Source organism: Gavialis gangeticus, unplaced genomic scaffold, assembly GCF_001723915.1.
Source record: "Gavialis gangeticus isolate Ggan-Ray unplaced genomic scaffold, GavGan_comp1, whole genome shotgun sequence".
Classification (NCBI taxonomy): Eukaryota; Metazoa; Chordata; order Crocodylia; family Gavialidae; genus Gavialis; species Gavialis gangeticus.
This window is the reverse complement of record NW_017729025.1, coordinates 140,397,636-140,412,941: the sequence shown is the minus strand read 5'-3', so window position 1 is coordinate 140,412,941 and position 15,306 is coordinate 140,397,636. Positions and strand designations below refer to the sequence as shown.

General features: G+C 41.3%; 1 protein-coding gene across 6 annotated transcripts in view; it reads left to right on the top strand.

Annotated features, from left to right (window-relative positions):
- The window catches only part of SOX6 (SRY-box 6), a 489,331-nt gene that overhangs the window by 115,442 nt on the left and 358,583 nt on the right, over positions 1–15,306 (top strand). For all 6 annotated transcript variants that reach the window (XM_019519647.1, XM_019519646.1, XM_019519644.1 and 3 more), the window contains exon 3: positions 5,012–5,222. In XM_019519647.1, coding sequence (XP_019375192.1) covers positions 5,012–5,222 — 211 coding nt within the window. The remainder of the gene's footprint in view (positions 1–5,011; positions 5,223–15,306) is intronic.

Below are 15,306 nucleotides of genomic sequence, written 5' to 3'. Positions count from 1 at the left end.
TCGATTCAGTCTTTGCAGGTTAGTCAAAGCTGTGTAGATTGAACTGATAAGCAAGTGAATAGATGACACTTTTGATTCTGGAAATGCAGCCACATGCCTTCAGTGACCCAGGCCAGAAGCTGGGGGGTGCTAGAGCACACCTCCCTGCTGGGCTGGAGCAGACAGCTTGGGCCAAGACTAGCCTACCCACTGTGCAACAGGGAGCTTGCAGGAGATGTGCAAAGCATCCTGGGATGCTGGAGGACTGTGAATTAGCTTGAATCTGGAGGGAATCTGGGACAGAAGTTCAGTAAACCAATTTAACCAAAATCAGTTCAGTCTGATAATGCATCCGTCCAGGTTACTTTAAACTGGTTTTGGCCATTTTGAAAGTGGTTTACGTGCACTGAATTTTCATTGTGATATAGATTTGAACCGGTTTCCAATCACTTACATCAGTGTGCATGTAATTTCTGTACCTAGCCTAAAGCTAAAAAGGACTGAGACACTGAGGACAGGGAAGAAAAATGCAAAGGTATCCAGATGTGAATCCTTCATAAATTTGGTGTAGCATTTACTTCTATTGAACAAATAATGCATTGTGATTGTAGCAACCACTTTTCAAACAGCAAATCTTATATATCGGTCAGTCTCACAGAAAATATCCTTTAAAAGTTTTCCTTATCCAACCGTTTCTTACCCTGCCCAGTTTTCCTCTTTACTTGAGCTTATTGTAACCTGTTCATACAAATAAAGTAAACATAAAACAGCCAACTGCAGGTACACAAGAGCAAAAGATGTCTCTGCTGGTGGGATAGCTATACTGTCTTTTGTAGCCTTTTGCCATTTCAACTTTGCCATCTTTCTTATTGCTAGGTTCTCCAGAAAGTATCACACAAGGCACATCCAGACAATAGACATGCAGTATGCAGCGCCACACCCATCTGTCCTGCCATATGCTGTATGCGCTGCACATTCAGGCATTCCTCATGCTGCTACTTTGTAGCCCGGGGGGTGGACAGGGGGATGACCCTGGTAGATCCCAGAGTCAAAAAACCCCACTCCTAAAAAAAAGCAGGGTGGCGTATGTGGTGGCAACACACGCTGCCCAAAACCACAGCCTGGCTGACCGGAGTCATACTCTAGCTGTCAGCCAGGCTCCCTGCTGTAGGAGTGCCATGACTGCCACTCCCAGGGGCCCCCAGGACCCCAGGTAGGGCTGCGAGGGCCAGCACAGTTGGTGGCCTCAGTCTCCCCTACCTCACCTGGAGTAATGTGCGCCAGAGCATGTGTAGCAGAGGCGTTCCCCGGGGACAAGTAGCAGCGGCACAAGGTGTGCCACTGCTACTTGTCCTCAGGGAAACGCACATTCCAGCTTGTGTGGACACACCCACACATAGCATGGGAATGAGGGATTTTTTTTGCTTTGCAAAAAATTGCATTTACAGCCCATGTAGAGTTTTCTAACATAATTTTTCTATTATTAGATAAGGTATTTACATTGGACTGGCCTACAATTTTTCCATTTGCCTGCTTAATCCCTTGAATACTTTTCAGTTTGTACAGTTCTGTAGTTGACTTCTCAGCCATTCTGTTTCTTATTGCTAATTCCAGAGACAAATGAGGTTCAAAAGGTCAACCTTGCCAGGGTTTCTTGAAGTGCCAGTTGAGATCAGGAATAGCAAGTAGATCAGTCTTGTCTTGTTCCCAGTACTAGATATTCCAGAATCAAAAACTCCTGGAAAACAGTTATTTTTCTCCTAAATTGACTTATTGTAAAATACTCATATAGTTGAACCATTTGTTTTCTTATTCTCCCAAAGATTTTCACTCTTTCTCTGGCTAGTAAATTATAGGCACATAGAAAAATAATTCTACAGAGGTGAAATTTGTTCCCTTTTCATTGCGGGCACATATGTTTTTGGGTTTGGGATAGAGTGGAACCAAAGTGGATCTGCTTTCCAGTGGTGGCTGAATTTGGAGAGGCTTGCAGCCCAGGAAGCATCTGTCTAGGACTCAATCCATGCTTGCATTCACAAGAGAGGATGGGTAGGCTGTTGAATCCTAGCACTCTGCAAAGGAATAAACTTTACTTATTCTGCCAATCTGGACTTTAACTTAGAGGAATAAATAGAGCTTTTAGTCCTGATGTAAAACCCATTACATGGAATGGAAAGACTCCTATGGACTTCATTGGGCTCTCAATAAAGCTCTAAGTGAGAATGAATTAGGAGCAGAGATGTAGAAGCCCTTAAGAGAAAAACCTAGGAGCAGCCAAACTCTGGGAATAAGCTTCAGGTGAAGTTATATTGTCCTGTGGAACCGCAGGCAGATCTTCCACTTTGGATATTAATCCTGTATGTTGTGCTGAGAGAGGTTGGTGTCTATTTAGGGTTATAGGGCTAGAGAAAATGTTGCCTATTTGCAAATTCACTAGCTGATTCCCCACTCTCAGGCCCCTGCCAGACTACACTTACATGTAGCATAGCAGGAAGTGCGATTGTGTAAATTGCACATCAAAATCTATTGCACCTTTACCTGCACTTTTAGAGAACCCCTTAGTGTCTGCAGGGGCTGTTGTAGTTCTGAAGTTTCAGTAGTGACTATGGCCTATGGAGAATAATCCTTCTCTCATCTTTCCCAGCTCACAGTTCTGTTATTTGGGCAGTATTCTGTGAAGACGATTTAGCTTGTAGGTAGCACAGCCTATTTTCCAAAGGGTGTTGTAAACTTATTTCTTTTATTGCCAGTTTAACTTGAAACATATTTTTCTTCTTTGCTTTCTGTTGAAGAATGTCCTCTTAAATTGCTTGAACAGCTGTCACACTGTAAGCTTCAAGATGGGCAGAAGTTGTGTTGTACAGTATTGTCTCATCATGGATGCAATGTGTAATAGGAAACTGTTTTGAAAAAGTTAAAATATGACCTTTTTATCTTGACAACCTTAAAATATGCTTTAGGAAACGAGTGCCTTTCCCCTAGGCTGTTATGGAAGTTCAGAGCCCTTCAGCCTAAGAAAATCTTCATTCTAAGCAAGAAAATGAATACACTTCACAGAACAGGGGCATTGAAATTGCAAACAGTTGGTGCAGAGCTAGGCACTGCACATCCTATCATGAATAACACCGGATCACACAAAACATTATTTAGTATCCAGTAGTTTAAAAATAAGGGGCAGAAATTTTGTTCCTTGTCACCTTTGTTCCATGTCATGTATGTGACTTCTGTCACTCCTACTGTGTTCTAAGGGTGCTACTGCACTGTTATGATGCCAGGGCTCCTTTTTGTTTTCTCTCTAAATGAATGAATACATTCTCAGTATAGCTAACAAATGCTACTTCCTCTGTAGATGGTGGTAATAATTTTGTGTTAGATGACAGTTTTTCACCATCATTTTCTCTGCAGTCCGTGGTTCTTAGTTACCACGCTTATTCATTGTTTGTGCTGCTTGTTCTATTATTTTTCATAGCTGTATTTTATCTCTTCAAATTTGGAGTGGGGATTTACATCAGATCATGTTGACTGTGATTAACTTGATCTTGTCCATTTTCCCCAGATTTCTATTTCATAACAAATATTTTACATTGTGCCACTTCTGTTGGGCAATTCCAGCTCAGAGAGTAGTCAGGGTACTATTGTTTGTTGCAAATGTATGCATCTGCAATGGCATTGCATTGGGGGAAAGAGTTTGGATAGTGCTTATAATTCCTCCATTGATTTTGAGTATGTTATTATTAGCATTTCATTATAATGAACATCTATTAGATATCAATGAAAATTTACACATAGATATCTACTTTCTAGACATAATTAAGCAATGTTTTTGCCCCCACCCTGATAATTTCAGAGACAGGCTGGTAATTTAGGAAAGAGGAGGGTATGGAGAATTTTGAGAGAAGGGGCTCTAAGGGCAGTTTTGGAAGTTCAATTTTAACCTTGTACTCCTTTCAGACAGAGGAAATGAGAGCAGAGATGTAGAGAAGGACAATGAATAGCAGGTTGAGGAACCTGAGTTTAAAACAGCAAGACAACCAATCGTTTAAGGGTTTGAGGATGGGTGATGTGTTGAGAGTAATGAGGAAGATGTTAGCAGCTCTTTGGCACTAAATTTTTAGCTTCTTAAAATATTAATTTATATTAGTTGCCAAGAAAGATGCTGTCTTTACTGATGTTACTGTGCGTAAATTTCATTGTGTAAGCTATATACTTCTGAAGCACACAATTCTAGCAGACATGTACATATTGATATATTGTACAAGACTTCTTTTGCCAGAAAACTCATTTGCTCATTTTGTCTATATTTATCAGCAAAATCATTTCCATTAATGGATATCAGAAGAATTCTAATCTTTCTTCTTTAAGGAAAAGACATGACCTAAAGTCTGAAGGAACAGTACATGAGTATGTATTGATACATATCATGTGCTTGGTTTAAATATACTATATATTCATTTGATGTTCTTAAAACCTTTGAAATCAGTGGGCTTACATTCTCAGCTAGGATATATTGGCATACCTCTTTTGAGATGTCTTGCTGAAGATTTGTCCTGGTGCTTATCTGACTTGTCTTGCACTTGTTTATTGACACTACATTTAAGGGTTTATAATTTGCAAACTGGGAAAATTCCAGAGGCCTAAAACATTCATTGACGTGAATGACAATGTCTTGCTTCTCATAGCCTGTCACTCCTTGAGAAGGATACACTCTGTGTTAGGGGTGAACTGGGCAGGCTGAAAAGCGGGGACAAGACTCGACTTTTGAGAGGGAGGTCCTCCAGCAAAATGGAGTCATTCTAGCCTTTTTTGAGATTATGCCTAATTTAATTTTGGCTTTACTCTGGAAACAAAGGGTCTTGACTGGGTTTGTGAGTACTAGGACCATCAGTTAGCATGACATTTAAGGACAGAGTTTTTAAATCTGCTGTTGAAAGCACTTTGTTATAATATTAAAATACTTTCAACTATCTTTTATAAAGAACTTCCTAAGATGAAAGAATAGCCTATGTTTTCACGCTATGTTGTTTCCTTGCAGGAGTCAGAGAGTAATAAGTTATGTTCCCTATATTCCTTCCGAAATACCTCTACCTCACCACACAAGCCCGACGAAGGAGGTCGTGACCGCAGTGAGCTAATGACCAGTGTTAATTTTGGAACGCCAGAACGCCGCAAAGGAAGCCTTGCTGATGTGGTGGACACACTGAAACAGAAGAAATTAGAGGAAATGACCAGAACTGAACAGGAGGGTATGTATGGGCTAAGATTATTGCAATTTATTTATTTTTTTCTCTACAGCTTCGATTCCTTAAAGAATGTGTTGAATAACAAAAGCCGGAGACGTGTATAACTGGCAATGGCTAGGAAAAAGTTACTGATAGGTTACCATGGCAATGCCAGTTTGAGATCCACTAGCCTTATTTGGATAACTGCTTTCTAAAACTTTGTTGAATTTTTGGTGGCATCTACAAGTCAAAGCAATGACTTTGGCTTACCTGGTCTTATGTAGTACAGGATATAGTTCAGTGATGCTTTTAAGAAAGAAATGCTTATTTTAACCAACAGAAGTCAATGCAATTTATCTCACTAATTCTAATGGTTTTTCAGCTCATTGATGCTAATCTCTGAAGCTGGGAAGGGAGTCAACTATTCTAACTTAGTTCCGACTTTATTCAAGATATATGGCTGCATTTACAATATGTTCATATGTTGTTACATGTGTCAAAAAGGAAGATAAAAATGGGGACAGATCTTGACGCTGTAAATCAGTTTATCTTCAGTCCTTATTTAGGCAGATCATCACTGACTTCAGTGAGAGCTTTGCCTGAATAAAGACCAAATAAAACGGGAGGGTAAGCATATCCCTCTAGATCTGTATATACGAGTGATCTTCTACCCAGATATCTTCCCATTTCAGCCTCAGCAGCCTCCCAGTTCCTGAGACCACAGGCACCACAGCATGTATTTTGGAAGTTGCAGGGTAGAGACAGGCCAGAGAGAGGACAGGAGTTCAAATGGGCAGATGCTCATAGCATATTGTTCCAGGCCCTAGTCAGGATTCCACAGTTCTATATATTTTCGGCTTCTCTCTGTTGCTGCCTTGTCAAGGGATTTCTACATAGGGAGGGTCCTGGCAAAAAATATTCTAGCAATTTGGTTTCATTGGAGTCAGGCTTCCAGACAGCCAGAGGCTCCTGTAGTAGGTACAGTATAGCAGCATGCTTAGAAGAATTAGGCATAGAAGCCATAGGCACAGCTTCCAGTAAAACATCTCAGATATGTGTATTCTTAAGTCTTTACATGATTTAGTCCTTATTGTACTCTGTGGTGTGATAGCCTTGACCCTTCCAATAACAATCAGGGAAAATGAATCAAAATTTTTCATGGCATCTTCCTTTTCTTCCTTTCTCCCTGATCTCTCTTTTGAGGCATTTCTTGGTTAAGGGCTATTTAGGGAGAGGTATAGGTATGTTCATCCTACAGAAAATGCACGTAAGAGAGGACATGGAACCCCTTTTCTCTCTTCCTACAGAGAGTAGGATGTGGACAAATAGATTGAAGTTGCAGCAAAATAGGTTTATTAGGACTAGATATCATGAAAAACTTCACAGTTAGAACAGTGAGACAGTGGTATAGACTGCCTAGGGAAGTTGATCTGCATCATTTGGAGGTGTTCTAGGAGTTAGATAAGCACTGGTCAGGGATGATCTAAGATTAGCTATGCCTATACTATACTAGGCATATTTCCCAAGTTTCTGGGCTTTGCTGGTTGCCACATGGGGTTGGGAAGGGTTTATTTTCACCTTTCTCTTGCTCAAATACATTTGTGGCACCTCAAACTGCACGTGGTGCACGTTCATCCATTCACTGTGTTGCTAATTTTCGGTGTGGTGGGGTTTTTTTTTACACCAGGATATCCCAGTGTCAGAAGAGGCCCTCAGGACCTAGGTAGGATTGCTGGAGCCAGCACAGGTATTGGTCCAAGACTCCCCTACCCGACCCAGGTTAATTTGCTGTGCACTGGAGTGCGCAGGCAGGGGCATGCCTTGGGACAAATAGCAATGGCACAAATATGCCCCTGCATGTGTGTGTTTGTCAAGATGTGTCCCAGGACTTGAGCATTTGCCCCACCTGTTTTAAAAGGTACATTGTGGAATACCTTGTGTTCATGTAGTAAAACAAAATTTCATTAAGATTGATACTAATACACTATATTTGAATACAGTGAAAATATATAGAGGGAAATAGGTAGACTTATGAAGATTTTCATATTTCTTGGCATAATTTTTAAATGCCAGGCACATAGTTAAATGTGTTCTCTAGGTGTCCTTTCCTAAGATGGTGAAGCATCTCCAGAGAAAGAACGTCCCAGATTTTTGAGAACCATCTGTCTGTTTTCAGCTGAAAAGATCATTCTTTTAAAAATCACTTTCTTAGATTTGATGGCTAGAAGAGGGAACTATTTTAAATTTTACTTTGGCAAAGTTATTTTTTACAGTCAGATAACAGTCATTCAGCACTACATGCTAATCCATGCTTCTTGGCTTATGCCTGCTGCTGGAGTTTACAAGTTGCTGTTGATCATAGTGACACCACAGCTAAAACTTTTCCAAGAGTACATTGAAGTGTTAATAGAAATGTACATCAAAAAGTTTAAAGATAATATTTCACTAAGATGGTTTAAGCACTCCTTGGCTTCTCGTCGTGCTATTTGGGTATCTTTTCTGTCCTTTATTAGTATATGCTGGAGTTGATTAGATTTAAGAGAGATACTTACACAAGAAAGAAACCACTCTTTACTGAATTTAAGAGTCCTCCATGTTATATATTCTCACCAAATGAAGAAGAGTGTTTGCATGATTTATAAAAACTTGACTTTTGTAAAACAGATTACATTAGAAAGCTGCTTATTTTAAAGCCTCTTTATTCATGCAGATGTGGCTGACCGTATCTTCATGTAAAATTATTTTTACATTATTCAGCTTCTTCAGTAGAAAATGACTGCTTGCCTTTTACAAGGAATAATTATTTGGCATCAGTTTGTACTGAGTTTTCCAGTCAGGAACTATAGAAAAGTAAGGCCCCCTCTACACCTTATATCTATTACACAATTACCTGGTATTGCACAATAAATTTAAACTGGCTACATGTGCAAATTAACTGTTTTTTAAAAGATCCAACCAGCTATAAAGTTAATGCTCAAAAATGTGTAATAACTTTATAGCTGGTTTCTATCCAGCCTTAATTTGCACATGTAGGCAGTGACCCCATGACTGGGAAACTGCAGCTGCAAGGCACCCTACAAACACCTGGGGCTGGGAGATTGCAGCAGCACCCCACAGCTGCCAGGCTGAGAGTCCTGCAGCTGATGAATGCTGGGTCCCAGCACTGCCCCACGGCTGCTGGGACTCAGAGTCTGTAGTTGTGGGACTCTGGGTCTTGGCAGCTGTGTGGTATTGGGCTGGGGGAACAGATTGTAAGGTGGATAGAAAACTGACTGGAGCATTGGGTTTAGAGAGTAGTAATCAATGGCTCGATGTCTAGTTGGCAGCTGGAATCAAGTGGAGTCCCTCAGGGGTTGGTTTGGGAGCTGGTTTTGTTCAGTGTCTTCATCTGAAAGATGATATAGAGTGCACCCTCAGCAAGTTGTAGGTGCCACCAAGCTGGGGGGAGTAATAGATATCCTGGAGGGTAGGGCTAGGATTTGGAGTGACTTAGACAAATTGGAGGATTGAGCCAAAACAAATCTCATGAGGTTCAACAAGGACAAGTGCAAAGTCCTGCACTTAGGGCAGAACAATCCCACGTACCAGTACAGGCTGGGAGCTGACTGGCTGGGCAGCAGCTTTGCAGAAAAGACCTGGGGATTACAGTGGACAATAAGATGACTACGAGTCAGCAGTGTGTCCTAGTTGCCAAGAAGGCTAATGGCTTACTGGGCTGCATTGGTAGGTTTGTTGTCAGTAGGTCAGGGGAAGTAATTATTCCTCTCTGTTCAGCACTGATGAAGCCACATCTGGAGTAGTGTGTTCAGTTTTGGGCCCCATCACTACAAAAAGGATGTGGAGAAACTGGAGAGAGTCCAGCAGAGGGTGATAAAAATGGTGAGGGGATTGGGGGACATGACTCATGAGGAAAGACTGGGGGAACTGGGCTTATTTAGTTTAAAGAAGAGGAGACTTAATAGCAGCCTTCAACTACCTGAAGAAGGGTTTGAAAGAAGATGGAGCTAGACAGTTTTCAGTGATGACAGATGACAGAACAAGGAGCAAGTCTGAAGTTGCAGAAAGATAAATTTAGGTTAGATATTAGGAAGAATTTTCTTACTAGGAGGGTAGTAAAACACTGGAACAGGTTACCCAGAGAGGTGGTAGAAGCTCCATCTGTGGGGTTTTTCAAAACCCAGCTAGACAAAGCTTTGGCTGGGATGATCTAGTTGGGGATGGTCCTGCTTTGAGCATGGGTTGGACTACACGACCTCCTGAGGTCTCTCCTAACCCTAACTTTCTATGATTCTATGGTCTCCCAGCTGCAGGATGCATGGGGTGACCCTGCAGGTGGAGTCCCATCAACAGAGGGGGTTCCCAACTGTGGGAGCTTCCCCTGCACCAGCAATAAGGTGCAATAGTATCTAATGTGTGATCCCACACTGATGCCTCCTTCCATGCAGCTGCTCAGTGAAAATATCAGCATACTTTCTGTGGCAGGTTGGGTTATCTGTGAATATAATGTAGCAGAACGCTCTTTGTAGCACTCAAAAGTTTACCTAAAAAACAAAGAAGGGCAAATAGGCTACCCATGCCATACAACTGTATCTTTCCACATATGCATTCACTGAAAAAAAGACCCCATTTAATATGTGCTAGGACCTACCAATGGATGAGGTGGATCTCATGCTGGTACTGAGTCAGTTCTGCAAATGAGTGCCTAAGTGAGAGAAAAGGTTTTGATTTGGAAAAGTCTCTTTCTATTAACCAACCCTACCAAGAGCCTTAGTATAGATGGGCTAACAGCTTCATTTTTCAGCAAGAAACCCTCAAAATAGACTTGTTTAGAATTCAGAGAGTTATTCTGAAACAGCATACAGCCAAGGCTGCCAGAGTGGTCTTTGTAAGGCTCATAGCCTCAAACAGAAAAGGACTTTTGCTCCAGAAAATTCAAAAGCCACAGTACATTAATTACTAATTACTATAAAGAATAGCTAGTATAACATAATTATGTTTATGCAGAATAGACTTTTTTTCTGTTGCTCTTTCCTATGTAGATTGTATTGCACTTTATATATGTGATTCTAAAAACACTTCATGAATAAATGAAACTCGCATCATTCCCTTGAGGTGGATGAATAGTATTTCTTCACAGGGAAAGAAAGTTAGGTATGAGGGCCTCTTTCCTAATCCCACGATCTGTGGACTGGTGGCTTTGGATGACTTACAACAAGGACATAGAGCAAGTCAGTCTCACAGTTGGGAACAGAACACAGAGCTCCTTCTTTTTAAATCCCCTGGCTGAAGCCATTAAACAAGTACTTCCTCCTAGGAGTACTTGACTAAATGTTTGGTCCCTCAGTGGGATATGTGCTAGGGTTAGTGAGAACCACTACTGTGAACACTTCATACTTTATAGTGTCTGTATGTGTGTATCCATATAGCTATATCTATCTATATAGCTATATGGATACACACACGCATTATCTATCTATATAGATAGATATAGCTATATCGATATCTATCTAGCTATCTATCCAGCTATCTATCTAGCTATCTGTAGATATAGATAGATATATAGTGTGTGTGTGTCAGTCATTCAGGATATCTGGTCCCTACCACAACTGGTAATTGTGAGAAAATGAATACACATTTAAAGACTTTATCATGGCTAAATAAATATATTTAATCAGAGTCCTTTGGCTTCTGAAAATAAGTTGTCTAATGAGAATTTCATTTGAGCAGCTGCGACTGAGGAGGTCAACAGGCATTGCCTAAGAGAATATGGCCCAGCTGGTTAAATCTGGTTGTTGTAGTGATTTAAATGGTCAAGTGCTGCTTGTAATCCAGGACCGTCTGTTTGTAAAGGAAAGAGTGAGTGCTTCAGCATAATGTACAGCTGTTTTAATCTCTCTTTAATAATAGTGCTTCACCCAATATCATGCCCTGTGTATTATACCACATATATAAATGCTTCATATGGGACTAAATGTACTTGGGTCTGTTTCTAGAGTTACATGTAGTTCCAGCAACACTGAATAATATGTTTTGACTTCCCAATCCAGCATTTGTGTTAAGACAGCCCAGTGTCTTAATTTGTAGTGATTTAGAAATGAAAACATGAACATGAAAAAATTTAAATGTAAAAATAAAAGGATATTTTTGATTGTTTATAATTAAATTAATTGAGGACTACATGAAGATTTTGCTAACATATCTCCTAAAAAGGTCAGGTATCTAGTTTTACTGAGCAACACAAAAAATTAAGCCATTTTTGGTAATTTCACTAGACTCACTCTTTTTATTTTTTCTGCACAAGGAAATGTGTTTTAGGAAGAGGCTTTTTATTGGCCTTTTCCTTTTAAAATCACTTCCAGTGAAATCAATTATTGATTTTCTTTGCAGTGCTCGAAAGAAGAGCGTGCATGTTCAGTACAGTGTTCAAACTCACGTTGTTCCTCTTCAGTAAGAGAAGGTTCCTCCTGAATATTGTATTCCTCGTTTGATATATTTGCATTTCTGCATCTGCGTAGTTGCTAGGCTGAGGACTGTATTCCAGCCAGCCATTCTACTGTACCACATCCTAAGCCTGTACAGGCAATAATTAGTCATACACATCTTGTCTGTAACTGGGGGAGCAGATTTCCTTCCTTTAGAGCTCATGCCAGCACAGCTCTATAGATATGGAAAGCTAGGATGGCAGGTCAGCTGGCACTCCTGAACATGGGACTGGACATGTAATTTCTGCTAAGTGCTAAGCCCTCATTACTCAGATTCTGTATTCCTACTTCGCTTTTGACCTTGATTCTGCTACTGTATCATTTTTCAACAAAGCTCAGTTGGAGATTCTAATGCAAGCTTTTTATAAACTGCTTCCCACATTTGCTTCCTTGCTGAAGACTACAGTTGAGCATGCTAAAAACAGAGAGTTTTTAAATTGCATGCAGAAATACCTCTGTATAAACAGTGGTATATGCATTCCCATTCATGATCTGCCAAATGTGCCTGTTGGATCACTCTGTCACTGTTCATATGCATGTGTAACATAGACTTATACATATGTCTACATAAATACAAATGAAGCATTTGTATTTAATATACTTGTTTGTTTACACACACACACACACATAATAGTGAGTTTATAAACACAGAAGATCATAATCTGCAACATGCTTTATGTTTTTTAACTCTATCCCATGAGAAAGTTGTACATAATAGTGCAAAGTATGTGCATACTTCCCATTGGAAATTACACAAACGTATTTGTGCATACAGTGAGGTCTATTACTAAACTTCTGGTGTTACATTTTAATTGTAGGTTTAAGCATAAGTTTGATTCGCAAAATCTCTCTCTACAGTATACCATGTAGAGTGAGAGAAGAGTTTCAGTTTTACCTTGTATTCATCTTTCCACAGCTTAATAAAGGATTGATCCCAAAGGATAGCCGTTGATGGCTTGTTCAGTTCAGTTTCAAGGAACAGGGCTTCCATCATGTTTCTGACAGCCATTCCCACAGCCTTTAAAGTCTTGTTTTGAACTGCTTCCTCTTTACAGTTTCTAGCATAGTGGCATTTCTTCCACCAGGAATGTAATACTTGTCCCCACTTCTAATGACAATACTCCTTTGTTCGGTTTTGTCCTTCAATTTCTAGGTTTATTGTCTTGGTTTCCCCAAACATTTTTCATCCGTAATTATTTTTCACAGCTTCCAAATGCATGTGGACAAGTGTTATATTTACCCAAATCCAAAACAACTTTGAATTTAAGATGATCCCCCCAATAATTCATGCTATACATGGAAAATTAGAAATGTCATAATTTTACATGTGTAGGATCTAATTAGTGGAAGGTTGTGTGAAATTTGCCCCCCATCCTGCCAACTGTGGTGGGGAAAGCAGTGGTAGGAGGTGAGGAGCCAGACCTCCATGAGCCTCTGCCCTTTGCCCTCCTTGCCTGCCCTTTGTCACTTGCCCCTACCATGTTGCCCCATTGCTGCCTATGTCCTGCCCCCATTTCTGTTTCTGCCCTCTTGCTGCCTGCCCCTGCTACATGCCCGCTGCCATCTGCCCCTGTGCCTTTTTTCTCCACCCATGTGTCTGACCCATAACACCTGCCCCTCTGTCCCCCCATGTCTGTGCTTGTCCTCCATGTCCTGCTCCCAACTCTCTCCTCTCCCTGGTTGCCTGTACCCCCACTCCCTGCACCATGCCTCCCCCCAACTTACCTCCTGATGCTCTGTTTTGCTTTGGCTCTGGGGCAGGCAGCAGTGGTGGCCCTGGCTTGGCCCCAGCCCTGCCTGGCCAGGCAGAAATAGTGGTGGCAGCTGTGGGCCTGGCCAGATAAGGACTGAAGGAGCTGGAGCAGAATGTAAGTTGGGGGAGTGGGGCAAGCCATAAGGAACTGGCACTGGGTAGGGGCAGACTGAATGGTCTCCTCCCAAGCTATATGGGGGGGGGGATCTCCCCTGCACTCCTCCTTCATCCCCACTGTGAGGTCTCCCTCACACTACCCTGGCAGTGAGTCGTGTCCCCTGCACATGAGCCACCCTGGCCTGGGGAAGGCTCCAAGCCCAGGGCTGAAGCCAGAACTGAGCTGGCACCTGCCTTGGCCAGTACTTCAATCCATGATAACGGTTCCCCTCCCTATGTTGTTTGGGGAAAAAAACTTTCATCCCAGATTTGAGTAAATACAGTATTTGTTTTTGGAGATTTCCAATGACTGTATTCATTTTCCTGTGTTAATACTGAAGTGTTTCAGTAGAGGCCATTATGATGGAGGATATTTTCATCTCTTTGGATCAAACACAGAATTGAGTTCCTGGCTGCTTAAAGGCATTAAAATGCTGCTGAACATTTTTCAATACTGTTGTCTAGATTTAATTCCGGTTGGGGAATTACATTCTGTCTCCTCCACATTCCCACCTCAAAGTTTCCACTGAATAAGGCATAGTTAATGCCTGTATTAAATCATTTGGCATTTAAAATTCCCTGCTCTTTCTTCTTATGGGCCGCATGATTTTCTGAGTGACTAAAGATATTTTTCTATTTGAATAGATTTTTTTTCTGTGATTTTACTGTAGTTTGAAATAAGGGCCAGGAATTTATTATATAGCTTTTTTGTAGATAGTGGCTCCTGCCAGGCCCAGCCAGCTACTGGGGGTTCTGCTCTACCAGGCACTGTACCCATTACAGAGGATGGTTCTTCTTCTGGAGGATTATAATTTCATGGCTCAGTCTCCTTCAAATTTTTAACTTCTGCCATACAATACCTGCCCCGTTCTCCATGAATTTTCAAAGATAACTGGTGATAGCACATCAAGAGGCTTTTGACAACAGTGGCAACATTCCCACTGTCATTAGTGGTTCATGACCAGGACCAAAATTTGTTAGAAAATTTCCTTGAATCCACAGACGGTTGCTATGCATTCACTCTAACCTGCCATTTAACAAAAGCTGGACTGTCAAGATTTTCCTTTATTTACTGACAGTGTATCAACATCCTCTTAATTTTTTTTCTGTAAAAGATCATCTGAAGAAAACACTTCTGTCACTCAGCTCTCACTACAGTCACAGCTGATTTGGACTCTCTTCTAAGAAATGAGCCTTTTTCCTTTTAGTATTCTTTTTTTATCAAATGTGCTGGATTTGTAGAAGTCTCTATTTTTTGTTGTTTTATATTGTGATAGGGCCTAAGGATCAATTAAGAATAGGTCTTGTTGTGCTAGGAACTGTACTTCCTTAGGGTGCAAAGAAGTGTTCAGAAGACCCTGCTTAGGTTAGGTGACTCACTTTGAGCCTCCTAAACATGAGTCAGGTTCTGCCATGTGCAAGTGTTCGTATGGGCAACCAGAGGCAAGTAAGTCAGAGTTTCAACAGGGTGTCTAAGCTGGGCACGTGGAAACGGAGGGGCTCACAACCTCTTCGGGTGTGCCTGTGGTGAGCCCCTCTCACTCACTCCTCCTCAACACGTGTCCATGCCCCAAAACGAGGATGTGGATTCAGCTAGAGAGGCCCTGAACATGCAACCAAGCACCTGTCTGTGGTGGAGAACGTGGCAGTGGCTCAGGGCACATGCATGTGGCCAAACAAAATGTGCTGCGTGGTCTGCCTGAGCTTTGGCACATGT